The 25,341-nt window shown below is 48.4% G+C and overlaps 1 protein-coding gene and 2 non-coding genes across 3 annotated transcripts in view; all 3 read left to right on the forward strand.

Moving 5' to 3' along the window:
* The first annotated feature begins 4,730 nt into the window (after positions 1-4,730).
* The window catches only part of LOC126537978 (uncharacterized), a 91,225-nt gene continuing 70,614 nt past the window's right edge, over positions 4,731-25,341 (forward strand). The window contains exons 1-2 of the mRNA XM_050185094.3: positions 4,731-5,472; positions 7,852-8,012. Coding sequence (XP_050041051.3) covers positions 5,106-5,472; positions 7,852-8,012 — 528 coding nt within the window. The 5' untranslated portion in view covers positions 4,731-5,105. The remainder of the gene's footprint in view (positions 5,473-7,851; positions 8,013-25,341) is intronic.
* TRNAG-GCC (transfer RNA glycine (anticodon GCC)) lies at positions 16,017-16,087 on the forward strand. The gene has a single exon. It is a non-coding gene; the product is annotated as a tRNA-Gly (tRNA).
* On the forward strand, positions 20,416-20,486 carry TRNAG-GCC (transfer RNA glycine (anticodon GCC)). The gene has a single exon. It is a non-coding gene; the product is annotated as a tRNA-Gly (tRNA).

Below are 25,341 nucleotides of genomic sequence, written 5' to 3' on the forward strand. Positions count from 1 at the left end.
CAACTAGCGCCGTCCCTCAAGGAACCGCATTCGGACCACTCCTTTGCTTAATTTTTATTTTTGACGTTTTTTACATTATTCGGAATTCTCATTTTCTTCTAAAGGCCGATGACATCACAATTTTTAATGAAAACATTGTTGTTGATGACTGCCGAATCCTACACTCTGACCTGTTTTCTTCCTTTAAATAGTCAATCAAGAGAGAAGAGCAGCGCGTGCCCGCATGTTGCACAAACGCTGCTTCAGAGACCCAGATACATACTACACGGACGCTAGCCCGTATCCCTCGTCGCCACGTTTGGGGGCCCAAATATACACTCGCCGTTGTCAATCAGGGGAACCTGGTAGCCTCTGCCTCCATCCGCGCCACATGCAGCGCAGCAGCAGAAGCAGCAGCGATCGCTCTCGCACTTCGCGACGCCGAGAGCAAGGGAAGGTCCGCCCGCGTCCTTACGGACTCACAAGCGGCGTGTCTTTTATACATGAATGGAACGCTCCCTATACAAGCCATTCGAATCCTGGGTCGCTCACTAGAATGGACCCACGGTATCGTCTGGTGCCCCGGGCACGAAGGCCTGCGGGGAAACGAAGAGGCGGACTGCGCAGCTCGAGGTCTCACTAGCCGAGCGGCAGACCACACCGTTCTTCAGCCCCCGACAGACCGACGAGCGACCCACGAGTTATTAATGACAGGTCAACAAATACTACAGGACCAACGTCTCGAAAGAACGCAATACGCTCCCCCACACAAAGATCTCAATAAACTCCAGGCAAGGGACGGGCGCCGCCTGCAAACTAACACATACCCACACTTGTCTCGTCTAGACGCAATCTCCCCAGACAGTTATACGTCCCGGACATGTCCCTGGTGTAGCAACCACACAACGACACTCGCGCACATAACACACGAATGTACCGACCGTCCGGGCGACGCAATTTCGCCACGAGTCACAACACACACACTCACTACGTGGTATTGGGAGGCGAGACTCTCCGAACTGGACCTGGGAAGCCAACTGGCGACCCTCGACCAGGCCCGGCGAGCCGCGATCGCCAGTGGAACCCTGTCAGAGGGAACCACCCAGGAATAAACCGCGCAACAGTTTCTGCAATAATAAAGTACCTCCTCCTCCCCCTCTAAATAGTGCAAAGATAATAGCCTCAGCTTGAATGCTGCTAAAACAACAGTCATGACTTTCATTCGCAAAACAGCAAGCATTTCTTTTCCTTATTCTGTAAATTTTGTACCTTCGTGCAAGGCCTGCGAAATAAATGATCCCGGTGTACTTTTCGATACAACCTTACACTTTCTTGTTCACACAAACGCGTCGCAATAAACGGTATGCGCTCTCTGGGCTCTGGGGTGTTATTCCCTAAAACTATTCCAAACTTTTTATTCCAATTCTGCAATCAGCCCTCGGCGATTGGTCAAAAACTTTTTTCGACCACCCCAATTCACCTGTTTGTCACGCGACGTCACGAAAACCACCATAGCTCCGATTGATTGATTGATTGATTGATTGATTGATTGATTGATTGATTGATTGATTGACTGATTGATTGATTGATTGATTGATTGATTGATTGATTGATTGATTGATTGATTGATTGATTGATTGATTGATTGATTGATTGATTGATTGAAAACTTTATTGTTCCACCGAGCTGGGATGCCTGCCTCTTAACCTACACGTAGGTAGGCGGGGAGGACGAAGCAGTCCCCGCGCGTTGAGGACGGTGAGTCTTCACGGCCTCAACGGCCAGGCGGATTGCTCGGCGCTGGTCGTCTTCAGCCTCGCTCTGGAGCAAGGCCTCCCAGGCTTCTCTACTGTCAATGTTTTCCTTGGCCCCTGGGGAGCCAGCACACTCCCATATTATATGGTCTAGCGTACCTTTTTGCTTACAAATTTTGCAGAGGGCATTGTTATAGTCCCTCGTCTGTGCTAAGTAGATCCAATGTGGTGATGTATAATTGTTTCCCTGGAGGCGTCGCCAAATGCGAGCGTCCTCCAGATAGAGAGACCGATGCGGAGGTGGAAAGATTCTTCTTTCGGCTTTGTAGTGATCGACAATTTCCCTGTACGTGATCATGCTATCTTTTATTCCTGGAACTGGCTGCTGTAGAGTTGCCCGGTGGTAGAGTCCTCGGGCGAGCTCGTGAGCGGCTTCGTTTCCTGGGACTTCTTCATGGGCCGGTACCCAAGGTACCCAAATAAAAGTTATGTCCCTCCTGGGGGGGGGGGGGGGGGGGGTTGAGTAGAATGTGGAGGGCTTCTTCCGAGATTCTTCCGTTGTTAAAATTTCGGATAGGTAACTTGTTATCGCATAATATTACTCCCGCTTTTGTACCCGCACAAGCGAGCGCTACTGCAACCTCCTCGGCTGTACAGGCATCCCTCGTGCACGTGGAGCACGCTATCTTAACGCACCCGTCGCCATTAACCACCGTCAATACCGCAGCCCCGTCTCTGCCGCAAGCGGCGTCCACGTACGCTACGTTATGCGCCGGTGTGTTTTTAAGTTTATTTACTTGAGCCTTAGCCCTGTGAGCTCTGCTCTCTTTGCTGTAGATAGGATGCATATTTTCAGGTAGGGGAGCAATTCGAAAGCGTTTACGCACGTCCAACGGAATGTCTTTCTTGTCAATCGGGGCACCCCTGTCGCATTCAATCCCTACCCATTCCATGATTTTTCTCCCTGTTTTAGACTGGCCTAATATTTCCACCTGAGACACTCGTACTGCCTCAGTGAGTTCAACTAGCGTGTTGTGAACCCCCATTTTGAGGAGGAGGTGTGTTGTGGTCGAGTCTGGGAGCCCTAGGGCTCTCTTAACGCTCTTCCTAATGATCGCATCTATTTTATCCTTTTCTTCTCGTTTAAATCGATTAAATTTAGCATGTACGCGGATGATATCAACATCTGGGTTAACAGTGGGAGTGACGCAGCCATCTAACTTACACTACAGATAGCGGCGAATATGGTGGAAGAGTATGCGGCCAGCAGAGGGTTGGCGTGCTCGCCACAGAAATCGGAGCTGTTAATCATTGAGCAAAAACATCAAAGGGGACACGCTGGGAGCAGCAGACCCATCACTGTTTTCGTAAAGGGAAATGAGGTTCCCAAGGTGGAAGAAATAAGAATTCTGGGCATGTATATCCAGAGAAATGGATGCAACCTCATGACAATCAAAAAGCTAGAAGGATACGCGGCGCAGGTCACGGGAATCTTTAGGAGAATTTCACTCAAAGGCAGGGGCCTCAAAGAGAACAGCCTCCTCAGACTCATGCAAGCTTTCATTACCAGCCGTATAGCGTATGCCACACCATTGCTCCGCATCTCATATGACGCGTACACTTTGATTATGCATGATTGGGCCGAACAAAATAAAGATAGTTATTTCTGATTCGACGCCTTTCGCCATTATGCCTCGGCTATTGGTCAAAAGGTTTAGGGTTGCACCCACTTCACCTGCGTGCCACGCGACATCTCAAAGCCGCAAAAACTCATCGCGTCAAGGTGATGTGTACACGTTAAAGATCCATTAAGATGCCGAACAAAACTGAATGTTCTTTTCAATAGCCGCAGGCTTCCCCGTTCCGAAAGGAATAAAGAATGGCTGCCGCCGATCGCTCCGGTACTGGATACTCGCACCTGCCGGAGCTCATAGATTTATTTGCGTATGAGAAAACCTTTTGCGTGGCCGTGAAATGTTTTCGAGTACTTTCGGCACGTTTACGACCTCGTTCGGCCAACTCTTCTTTACTGAGGCTCCGTTTTAGCTTCATTCTTAAGCTTCCGTTGCATGCCGCCGTGATTTTCGACCAGCCACCGCAAGCTAAGTAAGGGGAAGCGGGCCTATCGCAGACGCCGGCACCACTCTCTTCATCCGGTTATCAACTTTCAGTGCAGGGGCTCGTCCCCGTCGAATCCCTCCCCACAAGAGGCTGCTCCTCGCCTCTTGTCAGCCAATTAGATAAGACAAGCTGCTCAGTGTAGGGAACGTTATTGGTTTCCAAGCAAACAAAAGTGACCTCCTACGAACGAGGAGAGCGTTTGATTGGTCTGTTCAGACAACTCTGCGGGTAAGCGCCCGATGCTTGCCTCAGCGGTTAGGCAAATTTGACATCCGGAGATTGGAATAAAAACATATTGGAATAATATTACGTTATAGGGCCCCTGTTCGCAGGCTGTAGAGGGAATTCAATGCTCCTACACATTTTCGCAAGTTGCACACAACAATCTGCTTTCCTCAACTCGAATACGTGTCGGTTCTCTGGAATGTAATTTGTAGATCCAACAGGGACATTTTAGAACGCTTACCGAAGAAGTTTTTCATCTTATATCATCACCGCTTTGCTCTCACCGACACCAATCCTTGTTCTAGCACTGTTAAATTATTGACATTTCCCTTACTTCGCCACCTACTTAATCACCTGTATCACCTTCCCGGAACGCTTGAGTTGTATCAATTTGCGTATGCCACGAAAGATCAACAAAGAACATAAACTTTCCCATGTTCCTGCCTGTCCTAACCAACACTCAATCGTCCACAGAAAACTGAGTCTTTCTAAGCCTTATTATTATGATATCGATATTTCTCATGTCACTATAAGTAACTTTAGTTGTTCTTTTCCTTTTTTTTCGTTGTTGTGTCATTGTTTCACGCACTGTTCAATGGTGTTTCTCCTTTTTCTTTTGCATTTACCTTGCCTTTTGCTGTTTTTGCTCTTGTTTTATAATGTGTTATTCTTATTCCTTGCGTTTTTTATTTACATTTTCTGGTACCTTTATTTATTGTTGTCGTCTTTGGTTTTCGGGTTTAATGTATGCGTGCGCCAGCACTCACACCTTAGGGGTGTTCCTGTGCGCGGTAAACAAATGAACGGTAAATTGTTGATTCATTCACGCATTCATTCATTGCGAAAGACACAAACAGCCACCAGTTAGACACTTTCATCGCCGCAACGCTGGCTCTGTGCCACTGCTTAAGGTACCATGTTCATCAGGTTGGCACGTGCTTCGAGACCTTGCGCAGAAGAAGAAGAGGAGCTGTTTCTCTCGGATGCGCCTCCGTCCTCCCGCTCTGAGAAAACGCACTTGCCTCCATGAGCGACGACGCGACGCTGGCCAACGGCGGCGCCCTGGAGGCCTCGCCCGCAGAGTCTCGGAACACGGCCGTGGTACCCTGGCGTCCCGAGCCTCCGCCGGTGTCTGTAGACGCGCCGAAACGCGCTGTCCGACGGAACCGTGGCTCGTGCAAGGCGCGAAAGCGCCGTCGCCGCGCTCAGGGTGCTCAGAGCCCGTCGCTGGCGGCGGACGCTCGCCGAGCTGCTCGGACGTCGTCGCGAGAGTCGGGCAGCGACAGCATCTCCGACGCCGCCGGCACCCCGGCGGCCGACACCTCGGAGGAAGTGACCCCCACGTCCGCTCGCGTGCCGTCCACTGCCGCTGTCGACGGCGGCGAGGCCCACGGTATGCTCGCCATTTGCGCCAATGATCCCCCTTGGGTGTCCTCTGAATACTACCATTTCGCAGTTGGTTACAACCTTGGAACGCCGCGGCAAATACACCATAGTCCAAAGAAAGAAAAAGAAGTGTCGTCCTCGTTCGTTATCGTGACGGCTCGGTGGAAATGAACTTCCTCTCAATGTTAGCAGTAAATTACGCTGTTGAAAGTGGGAAGAAAAAAGCCCATTGCCAAGTTAAGCATAAAAAGTTAAGCACATAAAGACGACCCTCATAGGAAGGCTTATTTCCGTACTGCCTTGAGTGGCGCACTAGACTTGTCCGTAGACGGCGTTCTATGTTGCGTACTCAATCTTTCTATTTCGCGCTGCTTCACGATGTTTCATGATAGACCTTTATGAACACATAAAAAAAGCGGAGTCTTCGCCCTATACCGACGGCGGGATAATTTCACTGCAATCTTTCTCCAAGCTCAAAACTATAGCAAACCAGAGCATAAAGTTGGGAACCTAATAAGTAATTACCAAGTCCATATAAGCACACGTTTGCAAAGTAGACGCCGAATGGCCCACCTTTTTCCCTAAAAACGAAAAAAGAAGCTCCACAAAAGTATTTCTGTTGAAGTCCCACTAGCAGCTACGGTCATCAATATGCAAAAAAGGGAGCCGTCTTCAGCAAAAGATCAAATGCTTTACCTGAGGATTCCCAGTCTCGTTGCCTCCACGTAAAAACGTGGACAGCTAAAGGTGAATTTTGAAACTAATAAAAATTGCCTGAAGCTACCGCAATACCACAAGTGTGTCATTGAAGCTTGCCCAAGGCAATGCATGAAGGCAGCATATCGGGAGGAACCTCGAGCTACAGATGCAAAATTAGTTGCCAGTGGAATCGTGAACTGAGGGCGGGAAATATGCAACTGGTTTGCACACAGGAGACATTGAAATTTCCGAGTGCATTGCTATGCAGGCGAATGCAACACATTCGAATTGACGATACGTTGTTGCTGTACATGAGAATTATAAATGACTTGCCCATGTCCTCCCATATCATGCGGCGCGTGCGGGCTTTTAAAACGTTTCGCGCATCTGAAATCTCGGCGGCCATCAATGTCACAAGCTTCTGGGCATGCAGTAATTTGGAATGTATAATGCGCAAAACGTGGCGATAGATGTCGAAAGAAACTGCATCTACATTCAAGTGTTGGGTGTCGTGTAAAGTTCGTGAACTTTTAGGGGACAGAGGTTACCAGACATTATAAGATCAGTCACTGAATTTATTTTCACGCTCAAAGCTGGTTCGCACTTTTGCTGCCGTTCATGGAACAATATTTGTTCTTTCCGCTGTGGCTGCATAGCACAAAGAGCTGTGCTCATGTGCTATGAAAGTGGCGGACAAACCAGACTGCCGAACGAAACGTGAGGTCGAACCGAAAACCGTACCCAAACTGAAATTTGGACGCAACTGAACCTAAACCCGAACCGATATCTTTGGAACATGCCTGAACCCGAACAGCAAAAATCCTGGCTGTCCCGTAATCGAGAGTAGATGTGGGCATCAAATGGCTACCGGCAAAGCAGATTGATTGGAGATTATACTAGCCACAACATTAAAATGGATGTAGCGCATGTTCACAACAGCACACCCCACCACACCACACCGCACCCCGTCATACTGTGCAAATACACCATAGTCCAAATAAAGAGACAAAAATGTCGACCTCACTCGTTATCGTGACGGCTCGGTGGAAATGAACTTCCTCTCAATGTTAGCAGTAAATTGCGCTATTGAAAGTGGGAAGAAAGAAGCCCATTGCGGACAGAACCGGACAGAACCTCATTGCAAGTCTCGTCTCGGTCCAACAGCCATCCGCGCTGCGCCAGACGCTACTGGCTTGGGCGCTGCCCGACGCTACCTGCGCTGCCGGCACGCTGGACGCGCCGCGGACCTCACGGATCACTGGCGTTGAAAAGAGCACAGCGCCAAGAGATGACAATCAAGTATACAGTGCCTTGTATCTGCCTTTTGAACGTCACTATCGGAAATGACTAAAAAATATTCGGTGTACTAGAAGTTACAGCTTGAGTGATGTAGTGAACAAACATTTGGAAGATCGCGAAAGCAATATTTTTCGCAACTTGTTTTGGAAGTAAAACTATCGTATGTAATGCGGTTTTGACTGGTTGCCCGGATTATCTCGTTCTACTCTCGCTACTTGCCCGGATATTCTCGTTTGAGTGCCCGGATAACGGCTCTGGCTTTTGGCTAGAGGTCACTTGAAGGTCGCTGACAACGTGAGCTGAATTCATTTCATGCTTAAAAGATCAGCGCCCCGTGTAAGAGGGGACACTTACATCGTCATCGTCTTTATCATCATTTTACGAGCAGGTGCCAGCGAACTCACTCAGGCGGTGCAAACCCCTCAAAATGCCACTGGGTCGGTCGCGAGCGACGTCAAGCAGGAAGGCCCGACGGAACCGCAGCGCACTACTTCCGTGAACGGCACGCTGCCGCAGCAGCAGGAAGAAGCATGCCCCAGCCCCTCACTGGTACGTAACTATCACTGCACCACCTGTTTTAGCAAGCTTGCCCTCTCGAATCGCAAAAAAAGAAGAAATCAAGGACGACGCTGAATGAATAGCAAGAAAGAAAATCAAAGCCCCGCTGAGGTTAGTAATCAATACAACAGGCTCGGCACGGCTGGCGGACGTCAAGCAAAGAAGCAGTGTTTCCTGCGCGTTTTCTACGTCTCAGCGGCACTCAAAGGCACAGGTCTCGCAGCATGTGTTAACGAAATGTAACGCACCTAGCTACTGCGTCGACCAGCCACCACTCCAGTTTCTATTCGCACTTCCCTGCATTCCCCAACCATTGTCTTAGTCGAAAGCACGTTATACATCGAATAAGAACGACCTTAGCTCTCGCTAGCTTTTGCCGTCAGGCTATAAGATTAATAATAAATTTATTTCCTTCGATGCGATGCGACAGGCCTGGAAAGAAGCTGAATTAACAGCTTGACTAGTTTCGTGCTCCCCCCCAAAAAAACACGACATGTCGCAAAGGCAACATACAACAACAGACAGCATCGCGCGTCCCATCTTTACGTTCAGGAAAGCAAGTTGTACCGCACACACAAAGAAGCTACGATAAAACAAGAGTTGAAAAGCAATAAATCTGAACATTCGAGGCCAACTAAAGTAGTCTCACTTCACTGTGCGCGCTAATTACCAATATATAGCCATCCCGAAAGGAAAAAGGAAACAGCAGGCATAAACACGAACAAACCAAGTGTCGTCGAAAATCAAATTTTTAAAGGCCACAAGCAAGCACAGTTTAACTGTAAAGAAGGCACTGTGCAGATTAATGACAATAAATGTTACATTAAAATGTACGGCACTATCAAGACTTAAAATGCGCGTGTGATACATACATGTAAAGAGTGAGAAAACAGTACCCGTGCCGTTATTTTAAAAATGTACATATATTTCTGTTGAAAAAAAAAGAGACGCGATGCATATGTTGAACTATCTATATGCACACATCAATCATCGCACAACAGTTCAGTAGATGTGACAGCTTTCGCTTCATCACCTGCTCTCCGTGGTTAGTTCTACAAGTGGAGACCCGCCATGCTTCTGGTATTACGTGTAGGGTACTTAACGGTTCTTCTACGTAAACATGGATAGGTGGAATAAAAAAATTTGTGCGTTATAAACCTCGGGTCTGCTCCCCATTTCGTTAGCTAAAACGATGGGTAGCCTCACCTATAATTATCATCGGCCAATATTAAAGCCATTGCCAGACGAATTCATTTACCAGCAATTTTTAATAGATCGATTTCAGCGTGAGTTTGACAACGACACAGCCAGTAGGAGAGAAACAACCATGCCAGTAGGAGAGAAAAAAAAATATGGTTGCGGTTCATAACGGCAAAAATTACTAAGACATGGCAGGAAGCTTACCGCTATTCTTAAAAAGAAATGTACAATCATTGCATTCTACTGGTGCTAGCATACGGGGCAGAAACTTGGAGGTTAACAAAGAAGCTCGAGAACAAGTTGAGGACCGCGTAACGAGCGATGGAACGAAAAAATTTTAGATATAGCTTTAAGAGACAGGAAGACAGCGATGTGGTTCACAGATCAAATGGGGATGGCGGATCTTCTAACATTAAGAGGACAAAATGGAGCTGGACAGGTCATGTAAGGCGTAGGGTTGATAACCGATAGTCTATTAGAGTTACACAATGGGCCCCAAGGAAAGGGAGGCACAGTCGAAGACGGTGGCGAATTAGTTGATGCGAAGCGGCGAGAAAATTTACAGGCATTGCTTTGGGTCGGATGGCGCAAGACGGAGGTAATTGGAGATCGCTGCTAGAGGCCTTCGTTCTGGCAGTGTGCGTAAATATAGGCTGGTGATAACGCCGGTGGTAGTACTTAACCATCTGAGGGCAACTATAGAAAGATGCATGCTCTGTTTGTACCATGAAAAATTCGCTTAGCTTTCGAGATGAAAAAGCATGAAGGTGAAAATTAAAAGTTGCTACAATAGAAGCAGGATTGAGCAGGCGCTGAAAAATAATGCACACTGCTCACTTTGTGTGAACTATGGATCAAGAGATATGATATTAGTAGTGCTATTTGCAAATGATTATGAGATATGCATGACCAGCCCATAATGCATACGTTATAACCAGCATATATAATATATTCGGAGCCTGTCGGCCTTGCGGGAACTAGAGGTCGTTGCCTTCTTCTTTTTTTTTTTTGTAGAAGCGTTTCCATTATTACAGTGGTGCGTCGTATAGCATTTCCCGCGAGTCTTATTCACTAAACTATGATAATTAAACGATGGCTAGGGCGCGAGCGCGCACCGCTGACGTGGCTCTGCATTACTGGACTCTCTGCATTACTGGACTATGTTATGTTAAAAAAGAAGGAGCACTCATTGGCCTTGTTCATATTCCTATTATGATGTTGTCGAAAGAGTGCCTGGTGCGAATCAGCAAAACAGGACGACAAGCACGAAAGGGCAGCTTGTCTACGTAGGACTGAGAAGTGCTAGAAACGCATATGATGATGTACACATCAACGCGGTACCTTTTTTAAGACATACGATACCAACTCACTTCTTGAAAATCGTGCTCGTGTACATGCTGTTTTATTTCCCTATATATTTTTACTTTCATTGTTAAATAAATTACAGGGAACAAAATAAAAAGGGGGCTCCAGGAACGTGTCTTGTTATTTTATCGCGATATCAATTATACACATATTCCAGGCGCATTTCTGCCGTCGGAGTCACAGAGAGGTTCCGCATAAAGCCCAAGGGCGATAAAATCGTCGCCTCGAGCCGTATGCTCTATGTGCGAGTGAAAGCGTGCGAGGATGAGACGGCGATTGCGGCTCAATCTCGCGCACGCAACGGAGGAAAGCGGGGATGAAGCGCGCCGTCTTCCGCCGCGCGCTAGGCCACGGGGGGGGGGGGGGGGGCTGCGTTCTACTCCGGCCGGCCCGGACGCCGCACGCGCCCGCCCGTGCCTCTATATCTTCACAGTCATCTGCGACGGGGACAGAATTCGCCGCACGTTGTGTTTTCGCGGCTTGGACCCGCCGTGGTGGCCTAGTAGCCTTGGTGTTCCGCTGCTAAACCTGAGGTTGCGGGATCGAATCCTTGCCGCGGCAGCCTAATTTCGCCGGGAGGGGGGAACTGTAAGGATATCCCCGTACCGTGCCTTTGGTGCACGTTAAAGAACCCCAGGTGGTCGAAATGAACCCAGAGTCTACTACGGAGTCTCATAATCATATCGTGGATTCGGCACGTGAAATCCCAGAACATGATTAATTTAATTTGTCCCCGCCTTAGTTTGCGTTGGCGCGTGAGGAAGCGCGAAGGCTAATTCGCGCGCTGCTGCTGCCTCGCTTCTTTACTCCAGCGTTTCGACAGCGAGTTTCCGCGGTCATCGATTGAGATGTTTACATGTTTGCTTGTGCGCGGTGACACCATGTTTTTATATTTCACGCGCACAACGTCACCTTGGCCCAGAGGTGGCAATGATTGTGTGTTGCTCCTTGTCTGGCGATGCGGGACAATGTGTAAACCAGGGTGATCCTGAATGTTTGGCAGCGTTGTTGGTAGGTTTCTGGCCTGAAGCATCGATGCCGTTGATGCAGCACCTTCCAAAGAGGATGTCCTGTAAACAAGCATACCGAACCACAAACCTTGATAAATTTCAGCGGTTTTCTTTAATATCCGTTTGACCACCTTCCCCCCTTCTCCGCTATGCCATTTCACTGTGGGTATCTAGGGCGAGAGATGATGCAGCGAAAATCGTATTTCCTTCAAAATGCGGAAAACTGGTTGCTTGAGAAAGGGGGTTCGTTGTCCAAACACACCTTCATTGGTATGCCGTATCGCGCGAAGATAGCGCTAGTTGCTTGAATAACGGTGGTAGTCGATGTATCTAAGTAGTTCCACCTCTGTAACCTTCGAAAGAACGACAGATATAAGTTCTGCCGCCGTAGTAGAAAAGGTCAATGTCAACTCGGTGCCATGGTTGCTCAGGCACTGGGCGCATGCATCTTCAGCGGCTCACGTGGCTGGCTGCACGAGTATTTCCTGCACACTGCACATTTCTGTACGAATCCTTTAATGTCGCTATTAATACCTGGCCTGAAGATCACTTCTCGGGCTCTTGCATTTGGTTATACCCAAGTGGCCTTGGTGAATTTTGTACAGTATTTCGCGCTTCATGCTGACTGGAATCACAACCTTGCATCCTTTTAACAGAACTTCCTGGACTTGCGAGAGCTCGCCAGAAAATGGTTTCAGCTGCCCTTCGACTTGTTCGCCTCTGCCCAGACTTTTGAGCAAACAGTTGACTGAAGCCCGGGACAGCATGTCGGCCATGAAGATAAGTTTTCCTGGAACAAAAACAATTCTGATCTCATAACCAAGCAGTCGCAGAAAGAAGCGTTGCAGCCTAGGTGGCATACCACCAATTGCTTTCTGGGATATTGCAATCACAGGTCGGTGATCAGTCTCCCCCTTGCGCCCATATGTGAAATGATTGGATCTTTCGCAGCCATACACAATAGCCATCGCTTCTTTCTCTATCTGCGAATATCCCTGCTTGGTTTCCGTAATAGCTTTAGACGCGTAAGCCACCGGCTTCCACTCGTTATCGTGACACTACATAATAAAGCAACACTCAAGCCATATTGCAATGCATAGCAGCATATCTTAGTTTTTTCACAATATCAAAAAGCGATAGTAGTGACCGTTTGCTCATGCATTCGCATAGCCCGTTCCGCTTTTTGGCGTGGTTCGCCCCCACTTAGACATTGTGCCTTGCTCCAGTAAACTTCGTATCAGTGCTGTCCTGTGCGCCAACGATGGCAAAAACTTATTGAAGTAGTTTGCCACGCCTAGCATTCTTTGCACTGATTGCTTGTCCTTCGGCTCTGGCGTTTGCATCATGCGTTGTATCAGGGAGGAACTCGGCCGTGCACCCTCATTGCTGATTACGTCGCCTAGGAATTCTATCTTTCTCGGCCCGTATGTGCACTTGGCCTCGTTGAAAGTCAAACCCGCTCGTACCACTGCTTCTAGCGCCAATCTCTGTCGCTCATCGTGCTCTTTCCTCGACATGCCCCAGACTAATATGTCATCGGCGTAGGCCCTCACTCCAGGAAGACCCTCCATGATTTAACTTAGAACCTTTTGAAAAAAACTTCTAGCGCTGATGAAATTACGAAAGGTAGTCGGAGGAAACGGTACCGCCCAAAAGTCGTTGCAAATGTGCAGATGTTTGAGGTTGCCTCGTTCAACGGTATCTGGTGGAAGCCCGCGGTTGCATCGAGGCGAGTGACATTCGTTGCTCCGACCAGTTCCGCCTCTATGTCTTCTCGCGTCGGCATGTGGTAGGCCTCCCTTTTGACACAATCATTAATATTTTTCCAGTCCACGCACCCTATATAAACCGTCTATCGTTTTTGCTCACAATTACAAGAAGGTTTACCCAGTCTGTGGGCTCTGTCACTTTTGCAATGATCCCGCCTTGTTCCATGCGCTGCAGCTCCTCAAGCAGTAACAGAAGTGCTGGTTGGCCTAGCTGGTGCTTGCTAAGGCATGTTTTTTGCCGCAAGTTAAAGCACACACAAGAGACATATGCCCGCCCGTGTTGTCTTATATGCGTCTTCCTTGTGTGTGTGTTTTCACTTGCGGCAAAATACATGTCTTTCCTCAAGCAGTGGCTCCCGCAGCGCTAGGGGCACCCGTCACGCTGGCCGTTCGATCGGCATGGCGTCATCGCAGAGAACCATATGGCAGCGACGATCCACGCAACCTGTGCCTCCAAATAAATGACGGAATTTATCTACTACTCTTTCTGTTGCGTCTTGCGACACGCTGTGTACTACATCAGAAAGAAGCCGAACGCGTTGAACGCACGCTTGAAGTCCTAGTATTGCTTGTCCTTTCCGCACGATGAAAAATTGCAGGACCTCGCTGCGACCATTTAGCTCCACTTCTGATGTAACGGTGCCAATATGCTGAATTTTGCTCCCTCCGAAGGACCGCAGAATTGTTCAACTGGGCTTGAGTCATGGCTGTGGCTGCATCTTTTTGAAGACCCTGAGCGGGAAAATGTTGGCTTGGGAACCAGTGTCAACCTTAAGGTGAACTGAGCAGTGGCCAACTTTTGATTGAACAAGCCAATCGCGTTCCTTGACCATATGCTCCTCACAGCGACGTTCAATATATCGAACCCCTCTTCGGCACCATGCAGCGAGCTCCCCGATTTGTTCGTTTGCTTTACAGCAGATGGCAAAGTGGTTTCATCGCTGGCATTTCTGACATGCGCGCCCAAATGCAGGACATTTCCGCGGTGCGTGTGTCCGGTGCGCGCTTTCGGCACTTGTAGGCCTACCGCTCTCTACTAGGAGCGAAGCGCATCTTTTGAACCGAGTCCACTTGCTTATGGTCTGGTTCCCACATTTCTTAGTGATGTTGCTTCGGCAGCCTTGCAGATGTATTCTGCCATCTGGAGAGTCAGCTTGTCATCTCAGTAACTTCTGTCGTATTTTGTAGTCATTTGTACCAAAAACATTTTGGTACCTGGCTATTGATTTGAGTAACCCTGCAATGTTACAGAGCCTCGCTTGAGTCCTCAAATCCCGCAAAAAAGTGCTCGAATGGCTCGCCTGGTGCCTGCGCTCGCCTCTTAAATAACTAGCACTCGTGTACTTCATTGTTTTGGGCCTTGCAGTAGTCGTCAAAATTTTCGCTTTCTGTCGCGTAGTGGCTGCTGTTTTCGTCTTCGGAGAAGGTGTTACCCCAATTGCTCCTTCACCTGCGGTAGTCAGCAATAGCGTAGTTTTCGTCGACTCAGGTCGAGCCTTTCCTGCTGTTTCTGTCGCCGTCAGGTATAGTTCTAACCTCTGCTTGAATAGCTGCCAATTCTTTGCTTGCGATGTCCCCTTTGAGGTGAAGTGCGTCCGGTGGTTGTAGTAAATTTATTTCGCGAATTGTTTCTTCAGTCCGTGTAGATGTTCCCAGAAGTGGGCGCCAACGTTGACCACTTGTGACGCCATGTATCGTAGTCATGGTGCGCCAAATATCAAGGGGGAGAAAGACCCAGCTTTATTGAGCAGCGGGCATTTATACCGAAAGCAGGAAAAGAGGTCGAGAAGTCCTTCAGTTAACAATCCGTATCAGCTACAGTTTTGAGCCGGCACTGCGCAGGCTGCCCATCATGCATACGATACAGTTATTATGCCTATGTTAAGAAGTTTATATGGTCGGTAAAACTACTATGCTTACTTCGTATAGCTGTCCATTATTGTGCTATCGCAATCGATTCATCGCCTTTTGGCTGAAACTGCAACTTCTCTGTCTGTGAATTCTTTTAGAAGAATAAAAATATCTACCGGTGAGTACTTGTATAAGAGCTCGTCACCTGACTTGCGAGCAACTCTCTTCGCCCTACGCCATTCCTGATTCCGTTATTTCGCTTTCTTAAACACGTATAAGAAAGCCATTGCGATCATCATTGAATTGTGAAAGTCCGTCTACCTCTGCGAAATGTGATATCAACGTTTTTCTTCAATGCGGATCCAAAGGATTTCCTTATAAAATTTGTTTACAAGGTCGGATAGGGCGCATTTTGACAGAATTTGTCGTTATCTTCAAGTGATGAGAAGTATGCAGCTTTCAAGGGATATATAAAAGAATTCGAATCTGTATCTCGTATGCAGAAAGTGCGTTATTTTCTTTAAATAAACAAACAGATAGCTCTATTATTTTTGGAACCATCTATCCAACTGCGCTGCGAGTGGCCGAGAAGCCTTTCTTCCTGCAGTGTCGCCTCGCGGCCAACGCTGAAGCAAGTTTTCTCGAACACGGCCGCCTCGATCACGCGCGCCCGTGCGCGCGTGATCGAGGCAGCCGTGTCTCGAACAAGCGCTCGCCGCCTCAGTGACCTAGATTGAGCCGGGCAATGGGCAGCTATATTCAGGCTATCCCAGGAAACCATCTGCAGCAGTCGCTCGTAGGCGTCGGTGGTTCAGTGGTAGAATACTCGCCTGCCACGCGGGTGGCCCGGGTTCGATTCCCGGCCGACGCAGTTTCTTTTTGAACTTTCTTTCTTCTTTTTAAACTCAGTACATTTTACTGGAATGAGCAGTTCAGTATCTAGCTTTATCATGATTTTTTTGTAAGCACAAAAACATTACTTCGCCTTATATGTATTGAAACTGAAGACACTCCGGAAAGGTAAAAAGAACAAGCTTAATTTCGGCTGCCTGAAACACCACTTTCATTCAAAAGGAATTCTCACAAATCTTTCCACAAATTCTATCACCGAGGTAGACGGTACATATGCGCCTTTATACAAAGCGCGCTAGTATTAAAGGGGCCCTGAACCACTTTTAGTCGTAGTGGAGAAAGGCATTTCATATTAAAACAGGCTTTTTCAAAAAGACGTTGCCGCAAAAGAAAGGACTTCAACGCGTTCAACAGAACCGAAGTTATCGGCCATCAAACACGAATTCCACTAAGCTCTCGTTCCTTCAATGCATTGTACTGCAAAGGCTACGACGCAGTGGGGCGTGCCCACAACGCTCCGCCATCTAAATTTCACCGTGGCGCGCAGTTCAAATTTCATTTTGGATGTTAACGTAGACGCCAGGACTTCCGCGTTTGGCGCTTACGACGCGCTAAGCATAAGCCACGCGCCATTGTCCTCGGCGAGCGGCAGTGCGCTTCGCCAGTGGACTCGTGGCGGCACCTCGCGGCGGTCGCGGTTACCTCATGTAGCCGACCGCTGCTTGTCAGCTATCAGCCAATAGCAGCCGTCTAAGTAAATGACGAAACAAAGCGTCTGATGACGAAATATAGTGGCCAGAAGGGACTGAGGAGAGATCCTTCCGTTGAAAAGAGAGCTTTTGAGGGAAAGGTGACTTCGCGATCCCCTTGCGCGCTCCACGCACCGCGTACGACAGGAAAACTTGGCTGAGATGTGCACAGCAGCGTATCCTATCCGCAGACTATGTAATTTCCCCAAGCCCAAGGGGTGGTTCAGCGCCCCTTTAAGCATAGACAGCAACCAACTGTTTGTCTATATAATTTTAATCGTTTGTGAAAGCGACCAGAATAATTCCATATTTTCGGCAACATGCATACAGCAAATCCCGATGGCTCCCCGGTTTTACTCTTTAAAATAAAAACAGGAACAACGCAACACAGCAGCAGTCAGTAAAGAACACAGGACAAAGCGCGGACTAGCAACCAAATGCTTTATTTGCAGAAGCAGCATATAAATACATCATTGAATCTGTCATAAAGAACACAAAAAGGACAAGCGTCAGCCACTGATATTAATCAAGTTATGTGGTTGATAGCGTGAATGACGCAGAACTGACGCACGCGTCGCCACTTGTGAATATGCAAAATGCTTCAAAGATTTCCCGCGCGCGCTTTTCACTATACATGCCAATTATTCCCTACTAAGTTCGGGGAGCAACCTCACGTGTTACAGTGGGCAGCCAGATGACTGCGCGGATTTACTTTTAGTGAAGCGGCATGCTCGCGCAGGCGATCATTAATGCACCTCCCAGTTTGCCCGATATAGCAACGTTTACAATCGAGCGGGATTTTATAGACGACCTGCGTTGTGCAGTCAATGAAGGCGCCAAAATGATTCTTATAGAAACTTTTGCGTGCGACAGTATCCACCATATTGACTATTTGGCACAATCCGCTCTGTTTATTAGGGGCATTGCACACCACTCTCACTCCTGCCTTGGCCTTAATTTCTTAATGTTATGGGAAACACGGTGTACATAAGGAATGACGGCAAGCATAGATATCGAAGGCGGTGACTGCATAGTTTGTTTTCCGGCGTTTTCTACCTCTTTTACAAGGCCACCAGCAGCACTGCACTATACGCTGGTCGGGTAGCCTACTGATGTTAGTCTGTTGACTTGTGCTGAAAAGCTCTGTTCGACGGAGTGCTCGCACGAACGCTTGAGAGAAGCTAGCAAACATGCCTTAGCGATGCCTCGTTTTACGAGTTTAGAATGTGCAGACGAAAACGGGAGAAGCCCTCTTTTTGAGCGAGGCGAGTAGCTCCAGCAAACGTGATGAGGTTTAAAAACAATTTCAGTGTCTAAAAACCTTAAACGGTCCTTGGTGGGCTCTTCCGTTGTTAATGCAAAATCCTTCATTAGTAAGCCCCTGTCATAGCACGCCAACAAGATGTCGCTAAGTATGGGTGCCAAACATGAACCCATACACACTCCCTGCCTTTGAATTGAAAGCTCATTGTCATGACAAATGAATGTGGATTTTAGGTAGTAGGTGAGCGAAGGTAGTGTATGATGCTTGTCGAGGGAAGGATGGTGACGATGGCACGTGATCATTACCGTTTAACAATTTCATTTATTCCACTCGAACAACACTAGCAGGCTTGAAACGACCCCGCTCACGTCACAACAGCTTCGCAAGCATTTCAGCTAGGTCCGCATTTACGGATAAACTCGTGCATTCCATTACTCTGGAATTCCACGTGCTGTCCAGTTGTGGAATTCTCTCCCGCACAGCATCGCATGCAAGTCGAAGTGTGACACATTCCGCGACGCCCTACACCATTCACGCTTTAGTTTGCCGATAAAGCGTGAAGATGTGCTTTCGTTGTCTCACGTGTCGTTATTGCAAATCCAGTGAGTATTTATATTCCTCATTTATTACATATGCCATGTTCTTTTATTGTTTGTTTTTTGTTCTCTGTATGAAGTACTTTTTCCCTCTTTAAAGATGCAACCTCTATATTGTATTATGTCCTAGTTTTCTTTCTTTAAGTACAGATGTATATAGAAGGTATTAAGTGTAATTACCAACATTTGTCGGTTATAAAGGTTTAATCCTGTCCAGCGTTGCGTATATTTGTGAATTCTCTTATATTTTGCTGTTTATTCTTCTCGATATTGATAGCTACAAAATGCGGAAACACACGTGTACTTTGATTTAGGTGCACGTTAAAAAACGCCAGGTGGTCAAGATCATTCTGCACAGTCCCCCACTACGGCGTGCCTCGTAATCAGATCGTTGTTTTGGCACGAACAACCGCATAAGTTATTGTTTTTTGTCGATATATCTTAGACATTCACTGTATATTAGATGCGCACTTAAATATTGCCCCCCTTACTCAATGCCTCCGCAGAGTGCTGTAAGGTGGTAATGAATAAACTAATTAAACAAAAAATAAATAATGTGTGAATGAATAAACAAATAATGTTCGACACGTATCACGCAACATTTCGGGATTCTGTACCATTCGCGTCACGGTGGCACGTTCTAATAATGGAGGATCGACCAAGAACGGACACACCCCCAGTGAAATATGTAGAATAGCTAAGTAAAAAAAAAAAAGTAAATCAAGGAACCCGCGAAATATATTTAACCATGTCTTGTGCTAACAAATCGGTGTACGTGCTTTCGAGACATCTGTGAATCGACATTGTGTGTTGGGATTTTATATAAAAAGATATCTTTTTTTCTCTTGTTGTTGCTACGCAGAACAGAGGTCCTTGCACTTGGTCAGCGCATAAGAGTTATGTAAACTACTTCGCTGGTACTTTCGTATACGTCTTGCATGTACAAATATATGCGCCGGTATGTCGACCTACCCTATAGCCCTCAGCAGCCACATCAAACACGAAAAAGGCAAAAAATGCTTCGCTTTCACAAGAAAGAAAACTGAAATTGCAGAAGAAGATAAGTTGCCGCACTAGAGGACCGAACACGAATCTCCACATCACGCATGCGCTGCTCTTCCGATTGAGCCAAATATTGTACCGTATTTACCTATTACCAGAAAGTTAAGAACATCGCGCAGTCGATTTATTATAGGGGGGTATTCCATAAAAAAATAAAGGTCAAATTGTGCTCGGGAAATAACGTATGAGTCGATATTATACTTGCAGGTATTGTGTAGTGAATCGCGATGCATAACATGTAACGATGTATAGCAGATGTTCTCTCACTGGCGTTACTTTGCCAAAATCTCGTGGTGTAGTCGGAGCATTCTTTTGACACAAAGCGGCAAGCAAAGAAAACCTGGCTTTATGAAGCGCCGTATTGCTGGTCGTGCGTCAAGCCAAAGGAAATGTTGCAAGCCTTCGTCGTAGACGAAAAAATACATAATATCCGCTCTCTTGAATGTGTGGTCAGGCTGCACGATAACAGAGTACTATGCTTCTACTGAACGATCCATGAAACTGCGTTGCGGGTGACCGAGCAAGCCTTTGTTCCCGCAGTGTCGCCACGCGGCCAACGCTGAAGCAGGTTTTTCTCGAACAGGCGATCGCTGGGCTCAGTGACCTACATTCAGCCGGGCAATGGGCAGCTGTATACGCGCTATCCCAGGAAAGCATCTGAAGTAGTTGTTCATAGGCGTCGGTGGTTCAGTGGTAGAATACTCGCCTGCCACGCGGGTGGCCCGGGTTCGATTCCCGGCCGACGCAGTGTCTTTTTATTTTCCTTTTTAAACACAAGGCACCTTACTGGAACGAGCGGTTTGGGGTCGAGCTTTATTATATTATCCTTTTAAACTACAAGAACACTACTTCGCTTTATATGTATTGAAACTGAAGACACTCCGGAAAGGTAAAAAGAACAAGCTTAATTTTGACTGCGTGAGGCACCACTTTGATACGAAGGGAATTCTCACAGATCTTTCCTAAAATTATATCGCCGAGTTAGACGGTACATAGGCGCTTTTATACAAAACGCACTAGTATTAAAGGGGTCTTGAACCACTTTTTATCGAAGTGGAGAAAGGCATTTGAAGTGAAAATAGTCTATTTCAGAAAGACGTCGCCGCGAAAAAAAAAAGTACTTCGACTCGTTCAACAGAAGCGGTGTTATTGGCCATCAAACACGGCCTCCACAGTGCTCCCGTTCCTTCTTCAATGCCTTGTACTGCGAAGGCTATGACGCAGTGTGGCGTGCCCACAACGCTCCGCCTTCTAAACGTCACCGTAGCGCGCAGTTCAAATTTCATTTTGGATGCTAACGTAGACGCGAGGACTTCCGCCTTTGATGGTTACGACGCGCTAAACGTAAGGCACACGCGGTTGTCCTCGGCGATCGGCAGGAGGAGGACGAAACAACCTTATTCAATAGTAGGGGAAGGGGAAGGGGTAGCCAGGTCATGGGGCGAGGCTAGGCCGGGGCCCAGGGGGCCGCAGCTGTCGCCGGCCATTCCGCCAGCCTGGACTGTGATTCGTGGTCGACACTTCTCAACGCTTTCTCCCATTCCTCAGGTGAGGGGGCTAGCCGCAGGAGCTCTTTTGGGGGTGGGTGGCGGTCGCATCCCCATAGAATGTGATCCTGTCCAGCCTGTGCTAAGCCGCAAAACGTACATGTTGAGATGCTGTCATCCTTCAGGATGGCCGCTAGTCTCCTGGGGCTGAGCACACTGTGCGTTCGAGCTCGGCGCAGGGTCACGGCCTGTTGTCTGTTTAGGCCGCCGCATGGAGGTGGGTAAATCTGTCGTTCCTCACTTTGCCGACAGAGGCGATCTCCGTAACTTAGTGAAAGGGTTTCAGGGTTTTCCTGAGGAGGCTGCCCTTTGGCCCGGTTAGTAGTTGCGCGGGGGCTGAGGTGGGCAGCTTCGTAACCGGTGTTTCCCTCGTGACTAGGGACCCAGAGAAGCCTGATGCTTATCTCCGGCCTCTGTAGTTTTTCTGCCGCGGTTTGGCTTACTTGGCCCGATCTGAAGCTTTTCATCGCTGACATTGAGTCCGACACTATGAAGAGTGTCCCTGCGACTGCTGTTGCACTGGCAATGGCGGCCTCTTCCGCTTCTAGGATAGACTCTGCTGCGATTTCCTCGGTTCGGAGGATCCGCCCCGAGCCGACCACAGCCGCTATCGCATATGAGCCGTTCCCCACAGGCGAGGCGTCCACATATGCGGCCGGTTTGTCTGCTAGAGTCTTCTTAAGGAATTGCGCTGGCGCGTCGGCGTCCCTGGTTGTGTTCTCCCATGCTCTTCGGGAGTGGTGGAATACCCAGTTGGTTCCGAATGTCTCTCGGAATTTTCACACTCTTGGTGGTTCCTGTGTGTTGGGGGGGGGGGGGGGGGGGCAGATCCAGGAGTTGTAGGATCTCATGCCTTTGCTGTGTGCATGACACCCTCCACCACTGTGCCGCTCTCTGCGCTTCCACGATTTCAGTGACGGTGTTATGAAGCCCTAAGTGCATCAGTCTTTCGTTTCTTGCCCATGTAGGAAGTCCGGCGGCTACTCTGTAGACTGAGCGCAGTAAAGCGTCGATCTTTGCGATGTCGATCTTTCGTAGTTGAAGGAAAGGACATGTGTATGCTATCCTGCAGACGAAGTAAGCCTGGATTAGCCTGCATGCCTCTTTCTCTTGGAGTCCAAACTTGCGGCCAGTAATATTTCGCAGTAGCCCGATTATCTGGCGAGAGGTGCTCGCCAGTCTCTTCATATTTTCGTTGCACGAGTTCTTTTCCTCTAGGAAGAGCCCCAACACTCTGATGGTGGCGACCTGGGGTACTACCTCTTTATTGACTACTATTTGCAGCGTAGTTTTGATTGCCTGCGTTGTTTTGCTGGCAATAAACAGCTCTGACTTGGTACAGGAGCATTTGAGGCCGTTGCCGGCCACGTAGGCTTGTACCGTGTCGGCTGCTGTTTGCAATGCCTGTTTGACGGCCCTGGCATTGCCATGCCTCGTCCAAATGGTAACGACATCCGCATAGACGGCATGGCGGATGAGCGGGATCTTGTTAAGTTCCTTGGGTTGGTTCCTCATAGCACAGTTGAAAAGAAAACGAGATAGCACTGCACCCTGGGGTGTACCCCTAGCGCCGAGATTGATCTGAGGGCTGTTGATATCTCCAATCTTGAAGGTGGCTGTCCGGTCGCGAAGAAAGGCAATGATGTATCTTTACGCCCGTGCCCCAACATTCATTTGCGATAGGTTTCTGAGTATGGCCTCGTGTCCGACGTTATCGAACGCCTTGTGGACATCGAGCCCTAGGATCGTGCGCACTGCCCCCGAGATTCCGGCATCCACAACACCCCTTTTGAGCATCCACATGATGTATTGTGTGGACACAGCTGGCCGAAAGCCAAAGAGGGTGGGTGGGAATAATTGGTGTTCTTCTAGATGCTCGGCGAGGCGTGTTAAAAACCACGTGCTCTAGTGCTTTGCACAGACATGACGTGAGACATGGTGGAGATTCTCCAGTTGCAGCGTTTTTCCAGGTTTTGGAATAAAGACTACGGCTGCCTCCTTCCATGGCTCTGGTAGTTTTCCGGTGCGCCAAACCTGATTGAAGAGGCTGGTTAGGCTTATAATTGTCCGGTCATCGAGATTCCGCAGCATTTTATTTCTTATGCCGTCCGGCCCCGCCGCCGAGGTTGTTTTTTAGATCGACGAGCGCATCTTTTACCTCAGCCTTGGTTATGTCGGCATCTATGCTCTCATTCGCTTCGCTAGTGTACTCTGCGTACGCCAGCTCATTTGTGTCTGTATTAAAATAGCGGCCGGTGAGCTCTTGTATGATATCTTGCTCCGAGGCCGGATGCACCCAAAGGAGCCGATTGACCTTCTTGGCCGTTGCCCCTCTGCTGCTATCGGGATCGAGCAAATGTCCAAACACGAACCAGGGGTTCTTCGAGCCGAGCTGGCCATTTAGCCTGTTGCACAGCTGCATCCATTGAGCCGAATTTAGCTCGCGTGGATACTCCAGTACATCCGCCTCAGCCTGGTCCACTGCTAGTTTAAGTGTGCAGTTATGTTTGTGCTTTCCATTCTGCATGGAGAGTCTGTTGCTCTTCCCAGAGGCTAATCAGCTTAGTGTCGGGCCTGGGGCCATCTTCCTCGGTGGGCACCTCCATCGTGGCTTCTTCTGCATCTTGGAGGAGCTGCGCCGTCCACTCGTTTAGGTCTTTAATCTTCGTTGCTGCCTGACGGTTGCGTTTAAATCTAAATCGGTCCCACTTGGTGTGTTTGACGAGCAGTTTCTTCTTTTTATTATACCCCGCAGCAGGTATTCTAATGTCCAGGACATAATGATCACTGCCCCAATTGAGGCCTGTATTGGACCACGTCACGCCCTCCACTTGCCGGACGAAGGTCAGTTCGGGAGTGGTGTTTCGTGACACGCTGTTGCCAATACGTGTCGGCTACGTGACATCTGTGAGCAGGGTCAAATCGTGGTTGTTGGCCCCATTTGCTATCGACACTCCCTCCTTAGTATTTCGCGGTAGCCCCACAAGGTATGGCTTGCACTAAAGTCTCCCAGGACGACGAGTTGGGCTTGTGCCGCCTCTTTCCTCGCTTTTATCATGATTGTGGGGAAGGGAATAGTATTGCACTTTGGCGGGCTATATATGTTTAGTATATCGAGGCATTTATGCTTCCTGTTTTTGGGCATTAGCTGCACAAAGCTGTAGTGCAGATTTTCGATTTCTAAGTCGATTTGCATTGTGGTGATGTTTCGATGCAGAGCAAAGGCTGTTCTTGAACTCGATTTCTCGCTTGTAGAGAGCTCATTAAAACAGGTATAGCCCGTTATTTTGATTGCCGATCTTGTTTCCTGTAGCGCGATGACATCGACATTGGGGTCGAGGTCCACCATTGCGAACTGCAGCGCTGCCCTCTTTTTAGCAAACGACCTGCAGTTCCACTGTAATATCCTAACTTGTTCCGCCATCCCCTATGCGGAATACCATGGACCTGGCGTCGGGCGCATCTGTGGGGATGCCGTGCCCGTCGTGAGGTCGTCCTGCGTGACTCGCAGCCATGTTCAATGGTGGGAGAGAGGATTGTGGAGCCTCTGTGTTGCTGCCTAAGGTGGGTAGCATGCTGATGAATTTTGTTTTAAGCATGCGATGGAAGGCTTTGAGTGTTTCTTGCATTACACGCTGCAGTGTGTTGAACCTTTCTTCTATTCTTTTTGCTAGGCTTGTCATTGTTTGTCCGACTGCTTCGACTCTTTGTTCGAGGCTGTTCGTGGGTTGTGCAGTGGAGTCTATATCTTCCGTTAGTTTCCTCTTAGCATTACGTGCCTTATCCACCTCCATGCTCGCCTCTGCATTCCTGTGTACGGATGCGGCAGTTTCTCTAGCTGTAGCTGCCTTAGCTGTTACCAGGGTGGGCGTGGGATTTTCTAGCGCTCGGATTTTGTTGTTAGCGGCTGCTAGCTGTTTTCTGAGCGCCTTTACATCTGCGGCTAGCCCTCTCACCGTTCCGTTGACTTCTCCGCCAGACTTTCTCCCCCGGTCTGTGCTGGCAGCAGGGGACTGCCGGGCCAATCGCTGTGTTTGTCTGTTCTGGACCCTGGC

This window comes from Dermacentor andersoni, chromosome 4, assembly GCF_023375885.2.
Source record: "Dermacentor andersoni chromosome 4, qqDerAnde1_hic_scaffold, whole genome shotgun sequence".
NCBI lineage: Eukaryota > Metazoa > Arthropoda > Arachnida > Ixodida > Ixodidae > Dermacentor > Dermacentor andersoni.